The 22081-nt window shown below is 45.0% G+C and overlaps 1 protein-coding gene across 1 annotated transcript in view; it reads right to left on the reverse strand.

Annotated features, from left to right (window-relative positions):
* BACE2 (beta-secretase 2) overlaps window positions 1-21324 on the reverse strand; it is a 56295-nt gene extending 34971 nt beyond the window's left edge. The window contains exon 1 of the mRNA XM_054290047.1: window positions 21007-21324. Within this exon, the coding sequence (XP_054146022.1) occupies window positions 21007-21324 (318 nt within the window). The remainder of the gene's footprint in view (window positions 1-21006) is intronic.
* Window positions 21325-22081: the final 757 nt, after the last annotated feature.

Consider the following 22081-nt stretch of genomic DNA (forward strand, 5'->3'; position numbering starts at 1 on the left):
TAGTTTGTGGTTATAAAAAGAAGCAAATCCAAACTTGTTTACTGAAAGTCATGAACACTGAAAGCAGAAGCCTCAGAGGTCATGCATTTTACATTTTTTTCTATTCTGAAGGGGTAGAAACACTAAAAATTCCCCAGTCCCAATGATTTCTTTCAACTAGAAGTCAAACACTTTGTCAATACTTCAAGGATCCCTTAAACTTTCCAGTGCTTGATTCAGCAGCAGCATCAAATAGCACTTACTGCGTGCTACGCAGCTTCAATAATTCAACTTAACACTGTGTCTGTAACATTTTTAAGCCTTACATTGCTAAATATTACATGCTAAATATATAAACATTACATATATGCATATGTAATATTACATATATATATATGTTTTATATATATATAAATATTACATGCTAAATATATCAGAAAACACCAAAAATTGCATAATGATGTGTTATCATTTTTTCACCCAGCAAAGCTTTGGCTGTCTGTGGCTCAGGCACCTGCCCTGGTTCAGCAGGTGATGTCAATATGACACATCCACACTAGACTGGCTGTTATTCATGCCTCGTTTAACTGCCTGGCATAAAACAATTTGCAGTTATCCACCGTGCATTCAGAAAGTGACTTCCTTCACATTTTCAAGGGAAAGTGAGAGCAGCAATCATTCACTTTTTGTTGCAGAGAGGTTGCTCCTGTCCCTTAGCTGGGACAGAAGTTGCCTCTGTTCTGGTACACACCTGCTCAGACTTTGGAGAAGTTTCTCTTCCCTGTTTTAGTCTGAGGTTGGGAGGTTTTGGTAACTTCCAGAAAAATATACAAAAACAAATCCCACAGGCTGAAAGTGCAAAATGGATTTATTTGAAGCAGCTGTCTGTGTGATTTAGCATCCACAGCCTTTTCCAGGTGTGGAATCCTGGGGCTTGCTTGCAAACCTGCTGCTTTTGATGTGATTCCCCAGGTCACCCACACTGAACTAGGGAAACTCTTCATCATCCCCACTAAAGATTGGTCCATAGAAAAAGCCACTGTATTTTTTTTTTTTTCAAGTACACAGGTCTGATAAATTCTTTTAGGTCAAGCAATAAAGTTCCACTAGACAGATAACTTTCTACAGCTACTTAAAAGGAGGTTGGAGTGAGCTGGTGTCAGTCTTTTCTCCCAGAAAACAAGTGATGGGATGAGGGGGAATGGCCTCAAGCTGCACCAGGGGAGGTTTGGGCTGGATACTAGGGAAAAATTTTCCTCAGATATTGTTGTAAAGCACTTGACCAAACTGACCAGGGAAGTGGAAAAGTCATCATGCCTGGAATTGTTAAAAAACCAGGTGGATATCACACTTGAGTCTTGTCACCATATTGTGAAGCTCCCATACCTTCTCAGTGATTTCTCATGGGCAGTCCTCACAGCATGACTCCTGCTTCTTCACAGCACGACCAACAAACTCCATCCCTCTTCACAGTACAACTGACAAACTCCAACTCCTCTGGACCAGCCAACCCACTAATTTATAGCACTCTTCCTTACTACTCACAGCTGTTGCCTATCAAGGGCAGGCCTGGTCCTAATCTTTGGTAGTTAGTACAGCTGCAACTCCTCAGGGGCAAGATAACCTTCTGCACCATCTATTTTCTTACATTCTATCCCCCCACACTTGAGAAACTAATTTATTGGTGAACATGGTGGTGGTGCTGGGTTGATGGCTGGACTTGATCTGACAGGTTTTTTCCAGCCTTAACCATTCCACGATCCTGTAAAGAAACCAGACGGCAAAAATGCATTTGGCTCTTCATTCCCGCTTCAGATGAAGCACAGGGAGTTGGGGAAAAAAAAGGAATAGGATTTGCACACATAGGGCCATAAACACAGTAAACAATCTTATTCAGCCTTACATTTACTCTGGGGTTCAGTCAAAACTTTAGTGATAATTGATAGATTCCTTCACAAGGCAGCAGAGCAAAGAAGGGGCTCTGTAAGAATTCACAGAATCCCAGAATGGTTTGGGTTGGAAAAGACCACAAAGCCCATCCAGTGCCACCCCTGCCACGGCAGGGACACCTTCTACTGTCCCAGGCTGCTGCAGCCCCAGTGTCCAACCTGGCCTTGGGCACTGCCAGGGATCCAGGAGCATCCAAAACTTCTCTGGGCACCCTGTGCCAGGGCCTGCCCACCCTCACAAGGAAGAATTCTTTCTAATATCTACTCTAAACCTACTCTCTTTTAGCCATGATATCTCTTTTCAGGATGAAAACTGCAAGCCATCATGCCTCCTCTGGGATTTTAACTTGACCCAAGGGCCTCCCTTTCTTTTCCCTTTTCTCTTGTCCTCAGTAAAGAGCACAACCATTCCACACCAGTAGCATTCATGTGCCACTCAAAATCTTTTCATACTTTCATGATTTCTCCCAAAGTGCCCACTCTAAAATAGGGTTTGTAATTCTATATGCTTGCTGGAGCATGTCACACAGTGAACTATGACAGAGTAAAAAAGTTTTTATCCCCAAGCAGAGAGCAGAAATAGGAATCATCCCCATTACCTGCTCAGGAGCTGTTACCACACATCACAATACAGAGGTAGAAGTCCACCCCTTCTCACCCCTGAGCTTGTACCATCTCTTAATTCTCTTTCTTATTTTGTCCAACATAAAATAAACCCTCAGGAAAATAATCTGCTAGACAGTGCTTCAAAAAAAGAAAATTTAAAGAAATGCTGCTTCTTGTTAGGGATTAGCAACTAGAAATTATTTGGGTAACAGCTATTCCTTTTCAAGCTGGTTAATAGATAGGAAAATTAGTTGGCAATTTAAATGCTGCCTCATTTAACACAATGATTCCTAATTACATTATCAGCCCATCTGGCAAGAATTGCTTACAACCATCAAACAGAAAAGAAAACACCAGTAACTATATGCTGTGTTTGCCCACAGTTATTACATGTTATTATTGGCACTGACTGTCACTCAGGTTATTTCAGCAATTTGTTTCTACAAATTAGTAATGTTACAATATACAGTGGCTTTTTAAGCACAGACATTCTGTATGGGATTTTTCTCTCCTGTGTTACTTAGAGTTAGCATTTACAGCCAATAAAACTACTTTCCAATAAAAGAAAAAAGTATCAGAAGGCTAGGCTTTAATATAGATTCTTCATCTGTTCTTCTGAAGATGCAGAAATAAAAGCAATTTAAAAGATGAGTCAAGAGAAAATTTTGGAAGCATTTCTAGGTGTAGAAGACTGCAAAGTCAGACATAAACCTGAAAAGCCTCCACAATGACAGATTTCTGCTTGCAGAATATTGTGCACCTTGTTTAAAAGGTAAGACTGTAAACAAAAATAGGTAAATTTGTTGGACTGGCACATTGCCCATGAACACAGGCAGGGATGGATTCTCCCATTTCTCTGCTCACAAGCAGTCCCTGCACTGGAGGAACACCTCACCCCAAAGCCAAATGATCCTCTGCAGCTTGGATGGAATCCTACTTCACCTCAGAGGAGGAAGAGGAAGCCAGACACACATTTTACACCAAGTCCAGGAAGGGTATTTCCAGTGAAGTCACCTCACCAGAGAAAACAGAAAACCTATCTGCTCCTACCTCCAAAAAAACCCCCTCCCATGGTCACAAGAAGGGTTCACCCATGCAGCCAAGATAAGAGAGGCATTGTGAGGAAAAAAAAAAAAAAAAAAGAATGAGATTAATTTTCTAATGACGTTTGTTCAGCAGGTGGTGCCCACGTTTGGCTGCAGCCCTGGGGATGCAAAGGAAGGTGATTTATTGCTGCACGACAACGTGGGCAAACCAGAAGGTCAAGTTTATCACCAAAGATAACTCCTGCTTTCACAACAGCAGAAGTTTGTCACAGAAGCTGTGCGGTGTTTGCAGTCTGGGGAGTTAACAGGAGGAGCAGTGCCAGCAGCACACCAAGCTCTCCAGAGAGGGTTTGGCCTTTGCTGCCTTTCCCCTCACTGCGTTCCCAGGTGGTGCCAGGACCTGGATTTACATTTACTGCCTATCTTCACATTCCCCCTCTTCCCCAGCCACTTAAAACATCCATTTCCAAACACTCTCACACCCCCAGCAGAACACCAAGAGTTTTCCCCCTCCATCTCTCCATGATCTGCATTGCTAGACTGGAAGGAATATTTCTTTTTTCCTGCCTGGAAAGCAATAATCTCTTTCTTTGCCAGAAGATTACAAAGTACTATCTGGATTAGCCAATCTATCCGTGTTTAAGAGCATTGCATGCTTCTGTAGTGGAGATTTGTATAAAAAACACAAATGCTAAAATGACAGATTGCTCTGAAGTATAAACTTGCTAAACTAAATTGTGAGTTGAAATATGAGCATCTGACTGTGGGACTGATGAATAGTCATTTTGAAGAAAAATATTACAGGAAGTGCTTTATATATATTATCATTTTGACAATAAGGGAAGGCTATTATGGTTTAAAGACAAAAAAAAAAATAGTCAGCCAATCAATCCTGGTAACAAAACAAAATATCTATTCTTCATTTCTGCGCTCTCCTTCCTGCCAATGCCCTCGGTTCCCTGAACATTAGCATTCTTTCTGCACATGCCATCTCATGTGCTATCTTATTTTTCAGGCTGAAATTTATTTGCTGTGTCTAGATTTATCATACAACACATCCATCGTATTCATGCTATATGAACATGCTTTGCTGTTGAACATGAGCCATTACTTGCTTATCTTAGAGCTGTGTGAATCGCAGCAATTTTGTCTCATTGCCTTTTCAGAAGAGATTAACCTTTTTTCCTCTTTTTTATTTTTTCTCCCCCCAGATATGAGTCTCTCTCCCACCTCACACCCTATAGCAAGCAAAACCAAGTGAGTGAAGCAATCCTGTAGTTCACATAAACCAGCTGCAGCTGAACTCATGCTCTGCTCTAAGCACTGAGTTTTAAGGAAAATTTGGACTAATTACAGAGTAATAATAATAATCTAGAGGTGTAGAAAAAAATCACCTGTAAATAAGTGTTGACTGGCTTTAAATGGCTTGAGAAGACAAAGGAAAAGTGTGATACAGAGAACCCCAGGGAGCCAAACCTTTCAGAAGGAAGGGGTTGCATGGAAGCCAAGAGGTGCCTTCATCAGCCACCAACCCTTTACCACAAGCAGAGTTAGTGCTTACTGAGAGCAGCAGAAATTCTCCCAAATCTGAGTGAGGAAAATCTGTATATTTGCTGTGCTTACACCACACACGTCCTTGAATGGAAAGATAATGAGTGCCTAGACAAATGGAGGATGAACAAAACCCCCACAAACACTCTGAAATTCAAGAAGGAGCGCATGAGACATCAGCTATTTGCACTGAAGTGCACACAAAGCTCTTGTTAAACCCAAAAGACTGTTTCCACCTGTTAGTAGGTGTAAGGGAACTAAATTAATCAATTTTCTGGTAATTACAGCACAGCACTGATGAGACAGGGAGGCTGTAAATGCCACTGGGAGCAACTCTCACATTTAACTGCAAGCCTCGAGAGGAATCCCAGTGCCCACGCAGCCTGGGTTTAGAGACAGCCTAAGCCTAAGCCCTGTGTCATAAATTAGCAAGAGTCTCATGCAGAGCTCACCCCTCCCTCCCTGGAGAACAGGGTGACTTAAGGCACTGCAGACACAGCTATTAATTGAATAATTCCATAGCTAAAAAAGAGCTTAACTCTTGGAGATGTGCTTGTGAAAGGCATCACCCATTTCACAGGCTCCTCCACAGCATAAAACTCTTTCTCATTTGGAAACCAGAGAGTGTCACTGTCAGAACCCAGGACATTCCTCTGGCTGCCCTGGAGGACTCCAGACCCTGGCAAGGAGCTCAGAGACCTTGGCATGGAGTCAAAACCACCCGTGCCTTTGATTTTAGCCCATGGAGACAATTGCCAACTTGGTGTGAGGAGTTACAAAGCCAAAAGGGTTTGAGTAGAATGATAGTGAGTTTACCACAGGGTGAAAATGTAGAATTTTGGGGTTTTAGAATGGGGGTTCAAGAGGCAAAATGGAGGAATCTGGGCATGTCCTGTCCTCCTTCTTCTTCTTGTCCTCCATTGTCACAGACATCTTTTATGAAAAATCCTGGCCTTAGGATTTTTCCTCCTGAGAAGCTGAGAAGCCTCAGGAACAAAATGTAAACAATGATTTTTGGCTGCTGTGGAATGCAACAGGTGCATCTGTGATTGGTCTCATGTGGTTGTTTCTAATTAATGGCCAATCACAGTCAGCTGGCTCGGACAGAGAGCTGAGCCACAAACTTTTGTTATCATTCCCTCTTATTCTATTCTTAGCTAGCCTTCTGATGAAATCCTTTCTTCTATCCTTTTAGTATAGTTTGAATGTAATATATATCATAAAATAATAAATCAGCCTTCTGAAACATGGAGTCAGATCCTCGTCTCTTCCCTCATCCTGAGACCCCTGTGAACATTACCACACTCTATCTTCTGCTGTGATGGCGACACTTTTGGACTGGTTTAGAGTAGAGACACACTGTCTAACATAGGTGATAGGTATTGGAAAATTATTGTAAATAAAATACATGTAGTTTTTTTAGTATAAAAAGCTAACACCACCCTAAGGGTGGTCAGTGTGCCTGAACTCAACCTGCTGGACAGATCTCAGCAGGTCAGAGAATGAATGTATTAGATAAAAGAAAATAAACAACCTTGAGAACCACAGCTGAGGAACCTCGACTTCTTCTTCAGTCTCTGGGCTGGGAAAAAGAGACTCTTTAATACCTCAGGAGCCATTTCAGCAACACCAAACCCGAGATGTCACCACCACAGAGTGTCACCACCACAGGGCAGACCTGCTGGGCACTGTCCAGCAGGACTTTGAGCTCTTTGGGACACCAGATGGAGACAAGGATGCTGTAGCAGGACCTGAGGAGGGGGAGAGCTTCCAGCTCCACAGTAAACAGGGCACTCTCTGATGTTAAATCTCTGCTGTGGCTCTTCTGCTCACCAGCACTACTTAGAGCACGATCTTTCTAAAAAGTAAAATAATGTCAAAGAATTTTAGAGGTTGGGCTTTTTTACACAAAAAAAGTCAAGCCACCAAAAAAAAAAAAAAAAAAGAAATCATGCTACTACATTACCTTTCAGAATACAATATTATTGAGGGCTTTTTGCCTTTTTTTTTTCCTTGGGTTAAGGAAATGAAATCAGTAAGCCTACATTAATGTATTATACCCGGTGAATGATTACAGTTAGAAGCTGCATTCAGTTCAGAATTTCAATTTTCCGAGGCTTTTGCTCTCCGAAATTAGCTTCCAATTTATTTTGTCAGGTCATTCTTTTCTTTTCCTCTATTGCTCATTAGACTCAGTGAAACTGCTGTCAAATAAAAAAAAAAAAGGCATTTTTAACTCTTCTTCTCTACCTAGCTTCAGAAGTCCTACAGTTAAAAAAAAAAAGAAAAAAGAAAAAAAGAAAAAAGCTTGTTTTGAAACTAAATCAACTGCAGTAAGACCAAAACAGTTTTACACATATGCACAGAGCCAAGCCATGCTGGGCAAACTCAAGAAGGCTTGAAGTGACTAATTATTAAACCTTCCTCACCCTGTAGGTGAGTCACTGCCCATGTTTACTGTGCCATATGGAAATAACAAAATTCATCAGGGGAATGAAAGCCATTCCTAATGCTCCTGAGCTTAGCCTAGGAGGCATCCCCAGCCTCATGAGCACTGCTATTTTTTTGGTGATCTCCGCACTGCTATTTTTTTGGTGATCTCCCTTCTGCCAAAGACAGCATAGTCCTCTTGTCTTTCAGCAGCAAGCAAAACCCTGCAGGAGAGGTTCAGCCCCACTCCTGTGTTCCCATCTTCTTTCAAAGGTCTCCTTCATACCAAAGATCTGAACTTCAAACTCAATTTTAAATAAGATTCCGGCTTTCAAATTGCACTGGAGACATGAAACCAAGGGCCAAAGCTGCTCCTTCAACACTTCAAAAGGTTTTTTTGTTTTTCAGAGAGATTATTTACAAGAACATGGGGAATGCCTTCAAACTGGAAGAGAGTAGGGTTAGATGGAATATTAGGGAAAACTTCCCTGTGAGGGTGGGCAGGCCCTGGCACAGGGTGCCCAGAGAAGTTTTGGATGCCCCTGGATCCCTGGCAGTGCCCAAAGCCAGGCTGGACACTGGGGCTTGGAGTACCTGGGACAGTGGGAGGTGTCCCTGCCATGGCTGGGGAGTGGAACAAGATGAACTTGAAGTTCTCTTCTGACCCAAGCCATTCAATAATTCTTTGATTTGAAGGTAGTGAATAACACTGAGAAAAGGCTACATTTTGGAGGCAAATTGAAAGAAAATGAGACTTGCAGGACAGCAGTGAGAAAAATCAGCTTTTTCAGAAGGCTGCATGCCAGGTCTGATCTCTTACCTCTCCTCCCCCCTTCACCTCACTCTTGTAGTGACACGATTCTTTCCAGGCTTTTCCCCCCCCCTCCCTCCTCTGTCAAGATGTTAGTTTTGGAGATGAGTGTTTGTTAGCAAAGGTTTTTCAGAGCCTGGAGAGCTGTGAGGAGGAGAGGTGAAAGCAGGACACCCCTGACTCATCAAGTCTATCTGTTTTCCCTGGAATGAGCTCTTCCCAGCAGCACTTCCATCCCCACTCTGTGGGGCACCACTCATTAGAGCATCCTCCTAGCTGCACTTGCTGCCTGCTTTCAGGAATTCCTCCTTGTGCTTTTTTGGTGCTCCTCTTCAAGGACACTGAATGCTTAGAGACATTTTCCAGTCTGTTCTCCTAAAATGTTCTAACAATCCCAAAGTGCAGAAGTTTTCCCTGGGTTTTCTCTATCTGCTCACCACAACAGTGAAGCAACCAACCTTGCCAAAACATGGAAGTCGATGGATATGATGCCATGGGAACACCCAGCTTGGCTGCTTAAGACAAGTTCAAGGCTGTTGAAGATTGCAATGCAAGATGTTTTCCATTACCATCGGTATGGCAGATTACCTTTGTCAAGTGGGCAGTTTGCCTTATCTCTCTCTTTGAATGACCTCAGTCACACCTCTCTCTGCAGGGGACATTTCTGATAACAGCTATTGAATGTCACTGCATGGCTGATAAGAACTACAGCATCCCATTGGGAGATGTGAGCCCAGAGGGAGGAGCCAAGCATTCCTACCCAGATATAATCCAGAGGTTTTGAGACAACAGCACGGCTTCTCCACTGGATTCCCCAGAGGAACAGCAGCTGCCTCTTCTCCCACTGGATCTTCAGAGGAAGAATACATCCTTCTCTACAGATCCCCCCTGCTCCAGCAGAACCACCCCTGACACTGCAGGAGGGCTGCAGCCACAATTCCAATGGGACTGCCACCAACACCCTGACCCACAGAGTGTCAGGGTGGGTTCTGACTCTGTCAGTGTTGTTTTAGTGTACTGCATTGTTTATTTTATCCTTTTATTTTTTTCTTTTCCCTATTAAAGAACTGTTATTTCCTGCTCCCATATTTGTTGCCTGAGAGCCCCTTAATTTAAAATTTATAGCAATTCAGAGGGGTGGGGAGGGTTTACATTCTCCATTTCAGGGGAGGCTCCTGCCTTCCTTAGCAGACTTCTGTCTTTCCAAACCAAGACAAGGGCTCTGAAAGCAGCCTGTTCTCCTGGAGGCCAGGAAAGTTCAGACCTTGCCATGTTCACCCAGTGAGATCCCTGGATTAGCTGGGATAATTGGGTATGGAGAGGTAAATAAACAAGCACACACCTTGGAAACCCAGCTATGAACTCCCTGTACTTCAAGGCATGACCTCTGCTAGAAAAATGCCATGACTTATTCCTCAGGCCTGGCTTGCAGCACTGCCAGACTTTATTTAACACGAGATCTGGGTTGTGTCAGCCTGAAAAGGCCAATCCCACCCTCTTGAACCACCTCTTCCTCACCTGTCACAGCAGCTCCCACCTCTTTTCCTCTCTTTCTGCCCAGAAACAGGCACCATCCCACACTTTCACACACCTGCTGGGCTGGCAGGATGGGAAAGGGACATGACTGGATCTGCCAGGGCAGGAAGGAGGGAAAGATCAGGATAAAACCCACAGGTTCATCTGTGTCAGGCACAAAGACTGGAATTTGGTTCTTGTGATCGTGTTTCTTGTTAGAAAAGATGTGTCACACCTCTGGGGAAAAGGTGTGGGGCCAGGCAGCTTCCCAGTGCTCTGTGCCATCTTTGGTGGCCACAGGAATGTGCACAGGGAGTCCCAGGTCCCAGAGCACAAACAAGGTGATGCAACTCCAGTGGTTTTATTTCCCTGGCAATTAATAAAGGGAATACAACAGACGGAAGGCTTTTGCTCCCCATTGCACCTGACCTATTTAGGATATTGCCATGCAGAGTTTGATTGTCATCATGGGTGTTCCTTGGAATTATACAAGGGAGTTCAAAGGCACAAACAGAAATCAGCTCTATGCTCTGCATTAGCAGGAAGGACGATTTGATTGGGAAAAGAAAAAAAAAAGCAAAAAAAAAAAAGCTGTTAACCAATGTCATAATGATGTGTTTGATTAATTAAAAATAAGAATCATGCTTTTTATTCCTATTTGTTCTAATGCTTCTACTTAAAAATTTGGCAGGACAATTTAAAAGGCAGCTTTGATTCTCAAGTGAAATATGATATGCTTTAAAAAGAAATTCTCTTTTTTGAAAGCAGCACTGTTAGAGAACAGCAGCACTGTTTCTCCCCTGCTATTGGAGTAGTTTATTTCTCTCTCTCCTTCTCAAACATTCATACTTTCCTCTTTCCCCTGGCTAATACTGGAGAGGCAGCAGCTCTGGGAAATGAACCAGCTTCGCCCGTGGCTCATACATCATTACAATTGTTAACCAAGTTCCACTATAAAAATCTTGATTACACAGGAGAACACAGAGGCATGCAGGAACACAGCTTCATTTCCAGATACCAGATTGAGTTTGTAGGGCAGGAAGTTAAAAGACTTTGTTATGCTCTCGGGTTGATAAAGTCTGCCAGGACACGCCATAACAGCAGCTCCCCACAACCCATTTCTCCCATTCCTTATTCCAGTGCAGGAATAAGCTTCTTTCTACTCTGGCCAGGGCTTACATGCCACTGTGTGATGATGGATGTGTGGTGGGAGCTGGAATTGGGTGGTCTTGAAGATCCTTTTCAACCCAAACCCTTCTATTCACACCACTGGAGCTGATGGTGCTCAGGGCACTGGAATTGTGGAATTTTGCCCACTGTCAACTTCAAATGCTGTTGTGCAAAACTGCCACAGAGAAAAGCTCCCAAACCTGGACAAAAAGCTGCATCTGGTCACTTGCCAAAGGTCATTCAAGGTAAACCTGAAGGCTCAGCAGAGTGCAAATGGAAGTTAATTTTAGCTGGAAAATGTAGCACGCAGCAGCGTTCATAACCACAGCTCCTGAGAAATCCTGTGAACCCTCCCCATCCCCCACATGGTTTATCTCAGCGGTTCAAATGCAAAAATCTGGCACTTTGGATCATGTGAAATGTTTGTGTTATTCCCTGAAGGACTTTGCTGCTGAGAAGTAATGAGAAGATTATTCTCTGACAGTTGAGCTGAGGTACTGTGACTGCATCAGATGTTGCACTGCCCCAGCAGCTCCCAGACTTTTGGGAAGTGTGGCCACCTTTGAACTCTTCTGTCTTATTTGCAACCCAAGAGTGGCTGAGAAGAAAAATGAATGAATTAAATAAAAATCTCTTTACTCAGAGAAAAGGTAGGATTGATGAATCATTTTTTCTGACACGCCTCACACTTCACTCTTTGCTGTAGCAGACATCTACCAACAGCACAGTGAATAAAAGCACAGCCTTTCCAAACCATGCTCAAGCAGCACGGTAATACTGCCCTGAACAGCTCAAGCTGCTGTAGTGTGCTCTGGCTTGAATCATGGAATGGTTTGGGTTGGGAGGGACCTTAAAAATCATCTCATTCCAATCCCTGCCATGGGCAGGGAACCTTCCGCTAGACCAGGCTGCTAAAAGCCCCGTCCAACCTGGCCTTGAAAAGATGCCACAACTGCTACTTTGTTATACTGCAGACACTGACAGTCAAGGTTTCTGTATCAACAGGTGTCATAGTGGAATTATGGAAGTAAAGTTTCCATTTACATAGATAAAAAAGTGAGGAAAAAACCTCCCTTGAGTGTCACAGACATCTTTTATGAAAAAATCCTTTCCTTAGGATTTTTCCTCCTGAGAAGCTGACAGGCCTCAGGAACAAAATGCAAACAATGATTATCTGCTGCTGTGGAATGCAACAGGTGCATCTGTGATTGGTCTCATGTGGTTGTTTCTAATTAATGGCCAGTCACAGTCAGCTGGCTCAGACTCTCTGTCTGAGACACAAACCTTTGTTATTCATTCCTTCTTTTTTCTATTCTTAGCTATCCTTCTGATGAAATCCTTTCTTCTATTCTTTTAGTATAATTTTAGTATAATATATATCATAAAATAATAAATCAGCCTTCTGAAACATGGAGTCAGATCCTCATCTCTTCCCTCAGCCAAAAAACCCTGTGAACACCATCACACTCAAGATTTCACAAAGTCACAATTTTGAAAACAGATCCAAATCCTGCAGTCAAAACAAAACACCCCACTATTTTATATTCTATGCCAAAACTATCTCTGCCAATGGCATTCCTCAAATTCTTTTCTTCCCAAATGCCACAATAAAATGTTCAAGTTGGCACATGCAGGATCCAAGCACCCGTATGATGACAAATGACATATGATGCCTTTTGTTCCTGTAGAAACCCCAAATCCTGATCTTCTCTGGTGTGAAGCTTCTTAAGGAAGCAAAGTAGGAAGCAGAAAGAGCCTGGGTGGTGAAAAAACTCTCACATCTGGCCTTGACCTGAGCACTAGGTGGGCTCCAAGGTGTTCTGCTGAGAGCCACTCTCACAGGCAGATCCACTCACAAATATCAAGGAATTATCTGAGGGATGGCTGACAAAAAGCATCCAATTATTTCTCCCCTGTCAAATGGCAGGAGCTGGCCTTTAATCCCTCCCTCAAGTGGAAAGGTGACTCTCAGTTCTTGAGTTGTCATGTCTTTTTCTTTAAAGCAAAAATGCCAGTTTTTGGATCCCTAAGGATGGATTCTTCTCTGTATTTAGGGAGGAGAAGCTTACCAAGTGTTGCTGCAGCCTTAATACCTTTCCTCTTTTAAAATAAGGCCAGACCAGGATGTGAGAGCAGCATTTTCCCTGAACACATTGCAATCTAGCTTAATAGCAGTTTTTGCTAGTAAATAGGTACAAAAATAAGCCAACCATAAAGCTAAATAAAATCAACTAATTTTAGTACTCGCAAGCTGAGCAAAGAGGACAAAATCTACAAGTAATTTGTTTTTCACAATATCAAATTATTAGTAAGCAGTGGTGAGGGGGAAAAAGGATTGCAGAGTGCAATTACTGTCTTAACAGATTCCCTTCAAAAGGGCCTAATTATGACACATTAATTGTATTCAGTGAATTGTAATTTTCACTCAAATAAGATCTTTTTCCCCCATCTAGCTTGTTTTCCTCAACTTCCCTCCCCATAACACCCCACAGGTTTCATCTGCTAGAGAAAGACTCTTAAAAAATAAAAGTCTAGAACATTCATCCCCAGCTGCCCTCCTTGTAAAATACTCTTAGACATAAAAAAGGCAGTGAGAGCAGTGGGAAAGAGGCAAAATGAAGAATGAGGAAAGGACTCTGAGGGAGGAGTGAGACCAGGGGGAAAAAAGGTGCTGTTTTATCAGCCTTTGGCAAAAGAGGGAGCAAACATTGACTCCGGCCCGAGGCTTCCTGAAGGCTCCAGGGCTGACTTTGCCACGTGGCCCCTCTGGGATGCGCATGGCCAAAAATCCATCAGAGAGCCACACCTGGGGCAGGGCCGCTGAACTGGCTGGGCCTGTGGGCAGCAGAACTGCTCTCAGCCTAAGGAGGAGAAGTTTCCAGAGCTCCTGGGTGAGGCTCTTCAGGTGATGCCATCTTGGGATTTCTGCTGCTCAGAGTGACCCCGAGATAGGTACAAGTCTCTTTTCTCAGCCCAGCAGTTAAAGAAGGAGTCTGAACTCTTCTATTCTTGTTCTCAAGGTTGTTTATTGTTTCTTATCTATAAAATTCTTTCTCTGGCCTGCCAAGGTCCGCTCAGCACCACGTAACCACAGCTTCATCGAGCTCCCAAATCCAGAGGGCTTCCCCATGCACCCTACAGATCCCTTCGGGTGTTGTTGCCAACCTGTCTCAGGCCACTCTGCTGCCAGCCAGGCCAGAGATTAATGGCAGCCACAGCAGCTCCAGTCTGCACCAACCCCACAGCTTTGGTTTTCCTGCTTGGCACAGCAAGGGATGCAGGAGCCTGGCATTGTTGGAACCCAGGAAATTCCTCTGGCTGCCCTGGAGGGCTCGAGACCCTGCCCAGGGGGCTCAGAGACCTTGGCACTGAGCCCAAGACACCTGTGACTTTGATTTTTAACCCATGGAGCAAATTACCACCTGAAGAATGAAGAATTACCACTCGAGAGAGTTTAAGTAGAATAATAGCTTGTCACAGGGTGAAAAATAGATTTTTGAGGTTTTTAGAATGGAGGCTCAGGGTTCCAAGATGGAGGAATTGAGCGTGCCCTGTCCTTCCTCTTTCTTCTTCCTAACCTCCATGTTCTGGGTGATGGTTGCACTTTTAGATTGGTTTAGAGTAGAAGCTCACTGTCTAACATAGGTGATAGGTATTGGAAAGTAATTGTAAATATTGTACAAGTAGTTTTTAGTATAAAGACATAACATTGCCCCAGGGCAGGCAGAGTGCCTGGACTGTCCTGCTAAGTAGACCTCAGCTGGACAGGAGAAAGAATTTTATAGATAAGATACAATAAACAACCTTGAGACCGAGAACTGAAGAGTTCTGACTCCTTCGACTGCCTGGCTGGGAAAAGAGACTTTCTAACATATCTCAGGGTGATTCTGAGCAGCAGAAATCCCAAGACCCCAGTGAGCCGTGTCCTGCCAGCCCAGCTCCTCAGCACCGCGATCCAGTCATGCAGGGAGCTGTGATGGAGACACGGGCAGAAAGGAAAGTAAGATCTACCTAGTCCTGGGCTGCTTCAAGTGCTTTGAAGGGCACTGAGCTGATGGATAGAAATTCAGGTGTAAAAGTGACCTTAGAACATGTTCTGTGTTTGCTTCATCAGCTTGGATCTACAGAGCAAACCCAGGCTGGGAAGCAGCAAGACAGGCCTGTCAATAGCAGGAAAAAAACACTTCCTTCTTTAAGGCAGCTGAGAGCTGCCTCCTTTACTTTGAAGATTTGATCTCCAGCCCTAATCTGTGCTGAAATAGAAGCAACAAGTTCCTTCACTTATTTACACAAGTTGTTTGTATGATGAAATCTGTATTTTACAGCCAGTAGGAAAAGGGGCAGAGAGGTCTGTCTGACTCCCACTGGAGAGGCACATGTGAGAGCCATTGTAGCAGCTTCCTTTCTCAAACAGAGCTGTACTTGACAATGACCAGACAACACTTCAGGCCAGACTCGTTTCACTTACACTGAGTGAGGACATTTCAAAAATTATAATATGTGGAGGAAATGTAATAGCCAAGGTGTCCTCACACACTCGAAGTCGTAAGAGCTCTTCAAGGAAATGAAGACCTCTGCAAGGTGTAGTAGCTTTTAAATCTGTCTTGCCAGATGCAGTCCCTAGAGCTCACAGTCCTCTGGTTAGAGATGAGGGGAAAAGGGGAAAAAACCACAAGAAAAGCAAAAGTAAGAAGAGAAAGATTTCTTCCTTAATAATCCAAATGAAACAAACACATGGAAATTCCACACGGGCTTTCTTTCGTCCACTGTTTCATTTTCATCTCATTTCTAGTCCAAATCCCAACTAATTTACACTTTATTCAGGGAAAAGAGTTATTTGCATGCCCTCTGCTTTCTTCTTTCCACCTTTAACTGATGCTTTTTCCTTGATAAGGAATGAAATGCAAAGTGGTAAAAAATGTGAGCCTGGCACCTCTTTCCACCACCCCTGCTCCTCACAACATCTCTCCTGCCCTGACCCACCAGGATCTGAATTCAGGATTGCCTCAAGCAGAACCCCTGGATAATAAAGCTTCCATCACTTCTCTGAAGAGGAGAAAGCTCCTTTAAAGGAACAGTTTGTGGGGCTCTAATCCCTAACTCTGGGAGAGAAGCACATCCTGAGGAATGACCATGGTGAGCCTCTTCCATTGAGTGTAAGCAGCACTCACATTTTGGGTTATTTTATAGTACAGCCTCTACTACTCCCACACAGCCTCTTTTGCCAGGGCTAATTTTGGATGGAAGAAGGTGCTAAAATGCTAATTTGTAAAGGCAGGGGCTTTTTGGTCAACCCAAACCTGGTATGTTTGCTTGCTTGTCTTGGGTCAAAAACACATCACAGCCCACCAGGCCACAGCTGTTCATGGGGTTAGTCCTGAATTACAACTACCAGGTGCTTGTCCTTTTTATTTTGCAGGTATCCAATAACAACAATCACCAAAATAGACTCAAATCACCATTTAGAAACAGGAATATTTTTGCATTTCAATACTATTTCCACTAGACAGATCTGGAGGGATTTTGACACTGCCACCTCAAAACACTCCAACGCACCACAGAAATTGTCTTTGCTTCTCAGGCTTTTGTTTCTTCAGCTTTCATAAAGCACTCAAAAACAAATACAAAAGACCTTAGTAATTACTAAAAAAAAGAAGAAAAAAAAAAGACAGAAAGAGAGACTTGAGATGCAGCCTGCCTTCTGATATTTGAACAAAGAAAGATCACATTTTAAAACTCCTTGTGTCTAGAAAGACAGTGAGCCCCTTTTCAGCAAAATTAAGAAAGTGGAGCTGAGCATGTTGGGCAATAGCACAGCACCAGAAATCAGATTACAAGAGCAGCTGAATCTTTCCTCACATCTTCATTCCTTTCAACACTCAGAGAATGAGAGCTACCACCAATTAAGGAATAATGGCTGCAAGTTCAGAACTTGTTAATGTGCGTGTACATCACCCTCAAAACACGAAGCTATAAATTCTGACTCCATGACACACTAGAGTTCTTTAATACATATCCTTCTTTATCATTCCTCTCTTTAATAGTTGGAAGAAATGGAAGGGAAGATAACCTCCCACCAATTATGTGGGAACTGAAGTTTGTGTTTTGCAGCGAGGGCCGTTAGACCCAACATCCATGCTGACCTTAAAACTAGGGAGCAGGTTTATAGAAGGGGTTTTTGCTCACCCTGTGCACAGAACAAACTGCCATTAGGATAAACAGCAGATTTAAAAGCCTCTTCATGAACAGAATGAAGAACTGACACTGAAAGAAAGGAGCTGTGGCATTCAGAGCACAAGTCGGATCCTTCTGTGGTTTATCAGACCGGAGCTCTCAGGGGCTGTACACCTGGTATCTCTTTCACAGAGGAGTAGCAGGATTAAAAATTACCTGTTCTTAATAAAAACACAGCTTGGAGATGCAGTGGGATCAGCAGGACTGCCACCACCTTGTACAAGAGGCAAGATGAGGCAATGGTACTGTCCCTGCAAACATTTAATGCAGTCCAGATGGACTTCAAGAAAGCTGCGAAAAACATGAGGTTTTTTAAAGAGTTTGACTATTCTTTTGGTCAAAAGCTTGTAGGAGAAACAAAAATTAATATGAAGAGAACTGCAGTGAAGATAGCAAAAAAACCTAAATGATCTTGGATTCAGTTTCTCACAGTTCATATAATCTCAGGGTAGGCAAAATAATAAAAGATAGAGCAAAGGAATTCCATTGGATTATTTAAAGGAATAGCTGAGAACACTGCACACAATTCATAGTGGGCTCTTGCCACCTCTTACTTAAATCTGGAACTGGAAGAAGTGCACCTATGCAGACAGGTATAAAGCCCATAATCCATCAGGAGTAGGACACATAATTATACATCCATGAAATAAGGGACAAATACATCACACCCTTCAATAAAACAGACCATTCTCACCTTTCACATAATTCTTAAGTAGGTCTACATGTGAATGAATAAGAATTAGTGGGAGCAATAACACTTGACACCAACCTAGTAACTGGTCTGGAGATCTGATAGGATTAGGAAGGATATTGTATCATAAAACTGGAAATTATCAGATACACTTTGGCTGCAAACAGTTTGCAAAACTGGATTGACTGCATTGAAGTTTCCTGTCTTGGAAATAAAATAAATTTTGACTTCACACAGCTGCTCTATTTTTGTACCGTCAGAACAAGTGTTTCAGAACTGCCATTGTGAATCGCAGCTCTGTGCTCTGTTTATCTGCTATATGACAAATCAGAATTGGAACGAAAGCCAAAAAGTATGCCTTAAACGACCTGAAAAATGAAATTCTGTCATAGTAGCTTCCTTCCAAGAACAGGAATTAAAAAAGGAAAATTTCTAAAAATGCAGCTGAGCAGCAAAGCAAGCCCTGTAGTGCTGAAGCCTTTCACAAATGTTCATTCCCCGTTCTGGCACAGCAGCTTCCAACACTTGATGCACACGCTCCCGAAGCCACTGGGCACCAACACTGCTGCAACCACCACATCAAATCTGCTTTCTCTTCTCACAGCCTGCTGCTTGGTGCACCACTGCCCTGGGAGCATTCCCCCATCTCTTTGCTCCTGTGCAGAGCAGCAGCTGTGCCGTGCACCTTTCTGCTCCGCAGCCGCGCCGGCGCTCCTGGCTGCCAGCATCCTCCTTCCTGCTTGGCAAAATGTCAGGGCAGCTCCCAGGGCAGTTCCCTGGGCTGGCAGCGCTGGGACAGGCCTGGCTCGGGCAGAAAGCTGGGAAGCCCCAAGCTGGAGGGGTGCAAGAGCAGAGCAAGGTGTCCGAGCATCGCTTCGCAGCGCGGCTGCTGACGTGGAGCGAAGTCAGGCTGGGAGGAGCATTTAAATCAGGAAAAGATTTTCCTTTTCTACACCACCATGCACAGCCCACTCCCAACTCCAGCAACCGCTTGCCCAAGGAGCTTAACACAATCCAACGCTTGGCACTATCCAGACACTTGCTTTTAGTAGCAGCATGTGAAGCATTCAAGCACCAACAGTAGCAGCTCTGTGGCTTTATACTACTCGTTGCAAGGCAGAAAAAGCAGCAAGTACATTTGTGATCTTTAAGTCTTCTGGTTTCAGGCAGGGAACGAGCTAACAAATTCATCCTCATCAAAAGTACAGAATAAATTCTAACTGCACTCCACTGAGTCATTACACACCAAGATCTGGTTTGGGAAACAGAAGCATTTATAATCTTACTTACAACCTCAGTGGGTCTACTTGTGAATAAAACCTCACATGTGCTAAACCAGTGGTAGTCTTTAAAATAATTAACTTTGCAAGAAGTCAGAACTAGTTCAAAATAGTAAAAGCTTTGCAATCAGATTCAAAGCACGAGTTTTTTTATGCGGAAAAAATAAAAATCAGAGGCAAGTCTAGCTGAAACCTTCCATCACCTGTAATACAAGTGATACGAGCTGTTGAGCATAAGTGAACCCTGTGGGTGTACTGAGGGCAGCACATTTCTCCCTCTTAGACCTCCAGTCATATTATGAAAGGCCTGTCACATTTTTCCCCTCTCCATTTCTTCCCATTTCAGAATCCCCCGAGACATGTAAGGAGATAATATGCTTGATAGTCACTTTTCCTACCTGAAGTTATTTTTTTCATCTAGGACATGCTGAACTGGGTGATTAGTCCAATCAAATCTGGTGCCTCAGTTCTGGCAGAAACCAATATTGAATGTTTGAATGTTCCCTGGAGTTATGAAGCACACACCACACCACACCAACAGAACTAGTCAAATATGCATCACTCAACAAGGAGGAAACATTATTTCATGGCCTCCATGGCTACTGGGCCACACCTTGATATGTCAGACCTAGATATGTTTTCTTTAAATTTTTTAATCTCTACTTATTGATCATAAAACAATGCCAGCCTTTCTCAATGCCTGTATTGATCCCAGTGTGATACCTTTAGATTAGAGAGATGATGTGGCCAATCCTCTTACACTCAAGGGGCAAAAAAAAGAAAGAGCTCATAGACATCCAAAAATGCAATGACGGCTGAACACTCCCCATTGGCTGCGCATTTTGGCATTCATTGGCTTTTTATTACGTAGGGGAGTTAAGCAGAAGAATAAAGATTTTTTTTTTTCTTTCTGTCTACACTGGGAACCTCAGGACCTGAACTCCTGAAGCAAACGCAAAGTTCTGAAGGAAAGCCCCGAGGGCTCTCAGGAAATTAATCCCCACTCAGCTGACCAGTCATCCCACCCGCAGCCCAGCTCCGCTCCTCCTGGGATCTCATGACACACATGAAAGAGCAACGGCAAAAAAAACCCCAAAACCAAAAAAACAACTCGAAACAAACTTCAGCCACGCTGGTGGAGGCAGAGAGGGAAGATTCAAGGCAACACGGTTTGTCTGAAAGCACTATTCAGAGCACACATGTTCTTTGCCCCGTTAATGAGCAGCACATGGGTTCCCGACAGAAGGGGCTGGTTGTGCCCAGCCATCACTTTAGTTTAGCAGGAAGATGCCGAGCGATTCTCCCGGGAGCACCGGGAAGATCTACCAGAGCACCCAATCACGACGCAGAGCAGCTTAAAAAAGCAAAGAATAACCAAAAAAGCATCCTCTGTCTCTAAAACACGGTCAGTTCGGCTGGCAGAACAACTCGCTTCGCCGTGACACAGCCTACAAGGAATCCTGGGGACCAGATCCGCAGATTTCCCGGGCAGGGGCAGGACAGGGGATGCTTTTCTCCTTTCTCCCCTCCCTGCGGGTCCGCGGAAAGTCGCGCCGGGCACCGGCCCCGTCTCCCGGGAAGGGACGGGGAGAAAGGGGAAGGGAGGAGGCGCCAGCGCCGAGCACCGGGACAAAGTTGCGTTGGAGCCGGAGGGGTGAGGGACGAATCGCTGCCACCCCGGAGAAGTTCGGTCCCCTCCTCCCCATCCATCCCTCCCAGCCCGCAGCCCCCGGCCCGCTCCTACCGCCTGCGGCGGGGTCCCGATCAGCATCTCCAGGTAGTAGCCGCGGCCGGAGTCTCCCTGGAGGTTCTCCACCATGGCCAAAAAGTTGAGGGTGCCGCCGGGATCCGAGGCCAAGGCCAAGCCGTCCGCAGCCCCCGGGGCATCCTGCTGCCGGCTGCCGCTGGCCGGCCGCAGCACCACCGGGGCGGGCGGGGAGCCGGCGGGGGCGGCGGGGTGGGACACGCGGAGCGGGAGGGAGAACAGAGCCCGGCAGAGCCCCGCGGAGCCGGCCAGCAGCAGCAGCAGCAGCAATCCGGGAGCCGCCAGCGGCGTCCCCATCCCGGGGCCGGGAGGAGTCGCTTCCCAAGCGCGGCGGCTCCGGCCGGAGGCAGCCTGGCTGCCAGACTGGAGCAGCCGAGGGGGGGGGAGGAGGAGGAGGAGGAGGAGGAAGGAGAAGGGAGCGGCTTACCCACGCCCCGGAGCGGCTTACCCACGCCCCGGCTCCATCTCCCCCTCCCCCGAAGCGAGCTCCTCCTCGCGTTTCTCCCGCTCGGCCCCCGGGGCAGCCGGAGCGCTCGGAACTCCGTGAGGGGAAAGTTGCTCCGACCCAGCGGCCTCGGGAGAAACTTCCCGGCTGGGCCCTGCCCTGCTAAGGGAGAGGGCGGCAGAGCGGGGAGAAAAGTTTCCGAAAGGCCTAAAGGGAGAGCGGGGAGAGGCTCCGGTTCCCTCCCGGTACCCGGGGCTGCGGGCTCCGGCATCGCCATCCCCCGGGAGCGGGGCTGGGGTGGGCAGGAGGAGGTGGAGATGGGGATGCGAGGTCAGTCGCGGTTGCGGGAGTGTCCCCGTGTGCCGCTTCACACCGTTGGTGTTTGTGTGTGTGTGTGTGTTTGTGCGTGTGGAAATTCAGCTGCTGCACCGGCAGGAGCGAGGCACGCAAAGGCGTCTGCTTGAGAGAGCATGCGAGGCTTTAAATGTCTTCATCATGCGCGGAATTAATAACGGCAGCCAAGTGAGCCTTTTGAAAGATGGGAACACTTAGGGTGGAATTAGCCTCGACATCTCTGGAGTAATGGAAGCGCCCTGATGGATCGCTGGA

Source organism: Melozone crissalis, unplaced genomic scaffold (assembly GCF_028551555.1).
Source record: "Melozone crissalis strain CALT ecotype California unplaced genomic scaffold, PUWL_Pcris_2 ptg000075l_1, whole genome shotgun sequence".
In the NCBI taxonomy this organism is placed as follows: domain Eukaryota; kingdom Metazoa; phylum Chordata; class Aves; order Passeriformes; family Passerellidae; genus Melozone; species Melozone crissalis.